The following is a 1,604-nucleotide window of genomic DNA, read 5'->3' as shown; positions in this document are numbered from 1 at the left end:
TTTTCATAGAGGGACGTTATGTAGACTAAAGGGCATTGCAAGACTCTTAGACTTCAGGTGCTGTTGCTGTGCCCAGAGGCGGGAGCCCTGGTTAGTTGTTTGGCTTGGTAATTTGTTTATGACCTGACAGCTGTGTGTCCCTAAAAGACCTTAGTGCTCGGGGAAACTGAAGAGGTGCATTGGTCTTTCCTTCGCCTCCCGCATGCGTTAAAGTGTAAACCAGCTAATGAACATTTCTTCTCAACCTGAGAATTTGGAGTCTTTGACTCATGGAGACCAGGCACAGCCCAGGCCACTCTCCCGCATGCCCAGCTCCCTAGCCCTGTGTGCCTCCTTCATTACACTGACCACATCATTATTAGCTTTGTTTCTGTCTCCTTGGCTCGACGGAAAGATCCCCAAGGGTGTGGGTAGCATTGTTCAGTTTGCTATGGTAGTTCCAGGTCTTGTCTGGTATGTAGTTGGCACACAATAAATAATTATTGAAAGAATAAATACACGAGTGAATGAACAGTTGGATGAACATGATTAAAAGACCTAAGGATAAACATGATTAAAAGAATTAGGAGAAACAAGGAAATAAAACTTGCCTTAAGAAGCTTCCATTCTATTTATTACCAAATAAAAAAGAAGGGTGTGTTTACACGTTATGAAACTGGGTGGATAAATACCCAAGATGCTTACCAAGGTGGGGTGCGTGAAACAACCCACAGGGTTCTTACGACTCCGAATTACGCAACTGCATCTATGGCAAGTAATTTCACATAAACCCTTTGTTTCAGTTTTTCTCATTCTAAGTTGGGCACAGTAGGTTTTGTGCCCAGAGCACACTGCATTTTGAAATTTCAAACAAGGAACACATAAAGGGTCATTTCATAGTATCAACACTGTGCCTGGCACATATTAGCTGCTCAGTGAAATTAGAGTGAATACATGGATATGCAAATTATAGCTCAAACCAGTTTACCTCTCAGAGCAAAAAGCTGATTTGTTCCAAGTAGTGCAGCTCTTTAGAGCCAGTGGGGCCCCATGGGTATGAGCTGGAATTTTTGCTATGCGGCTCCTGTGCTTACCATTTGTTAACTTGCTCCACAGCGATGTTGAGGCGACGTGCAATGTCTTCCACTGTTTCACTGTTGGCTGAAATGATCCCCACACTCTTGGCGATCGCTTTGGCTGTGATGGGATGATCGCCAGTAACCATAATAACCTAGAGCACGCCAACGAGAAGGCCCATGGATAATGAAGAACTCGGCTGGTCAAAGTGGGGATGGCTCAGTATTGCCTACTCCATAGCGCCCTGGGAGAATGTGGCTGGTGATTACAGCGGCAGCTCTGGATCTACGAGACAACTGTCTTTGGAGGAAACACTAATCCCATTGGGTCTACCCTTGCCCCTAAGCTTCACACACTTCCTCCTCTGACACGAAAGGAAGCCCTTCCCCTTTGATGCCACTTTATTTGTGAAAGGGCTGGTGAGTGTCTACTTGGGGGCAGCCCCATGTTGCTTCAACAGTCTTAATATTAACATAGTAATGATGAACATGGATTATGGGGACTGAGCCTCAAGATTGGGTAATAAAGCCTTTTTTCTTTCTTTCTTT

The 1,604-nt window shown here is 44.8% G+C and overlaps 1 protein-coding gene across 1 annotated transcript in view; it reads right to left on the bottom strand.

Moving 5' to 3' along the window:
- Positions 1 to 1,604, bottom strand: part of ATP12A (ATPase, H+/K+ transporting, nongastric, alpha polypeptide) — a 30,902-nt gene that overhangs the window by 8,528 nt on the left and 20,770 nt on the right. Inside the window, exon 13 of the mRNA XM_011999984.1 lies at positions 1,074 to 1,210. Coding sequence (XP_011855374.1) covers positions 1,074 to 1,210 — 137 coding nt within the window. The remainder of the gene's footprint in view (positions 1 to 1,073; positions 1,211 to 1,604) is intronic.

This window comes from Mandrillus leucophaeus, unplaced genomic scaffold (genome assembly GCF_000951045.1).
Source record: "Mandrillus leucophaeus isolate KB7577 unplaced genomic scaffold, Mleu.le_1.0 Scaffold61, whole genome shotgun sequence".
Classification (NCBI taxonomy): Eukaryota; Metazoa; Chordata; class Mammalia; order Primates; family Cercopithecidae; genus Mandrillus; species Mandrillus leucophaeus.
This window is presented reverse-complemented; position numbering and strand designations above follow the sequence as displayed.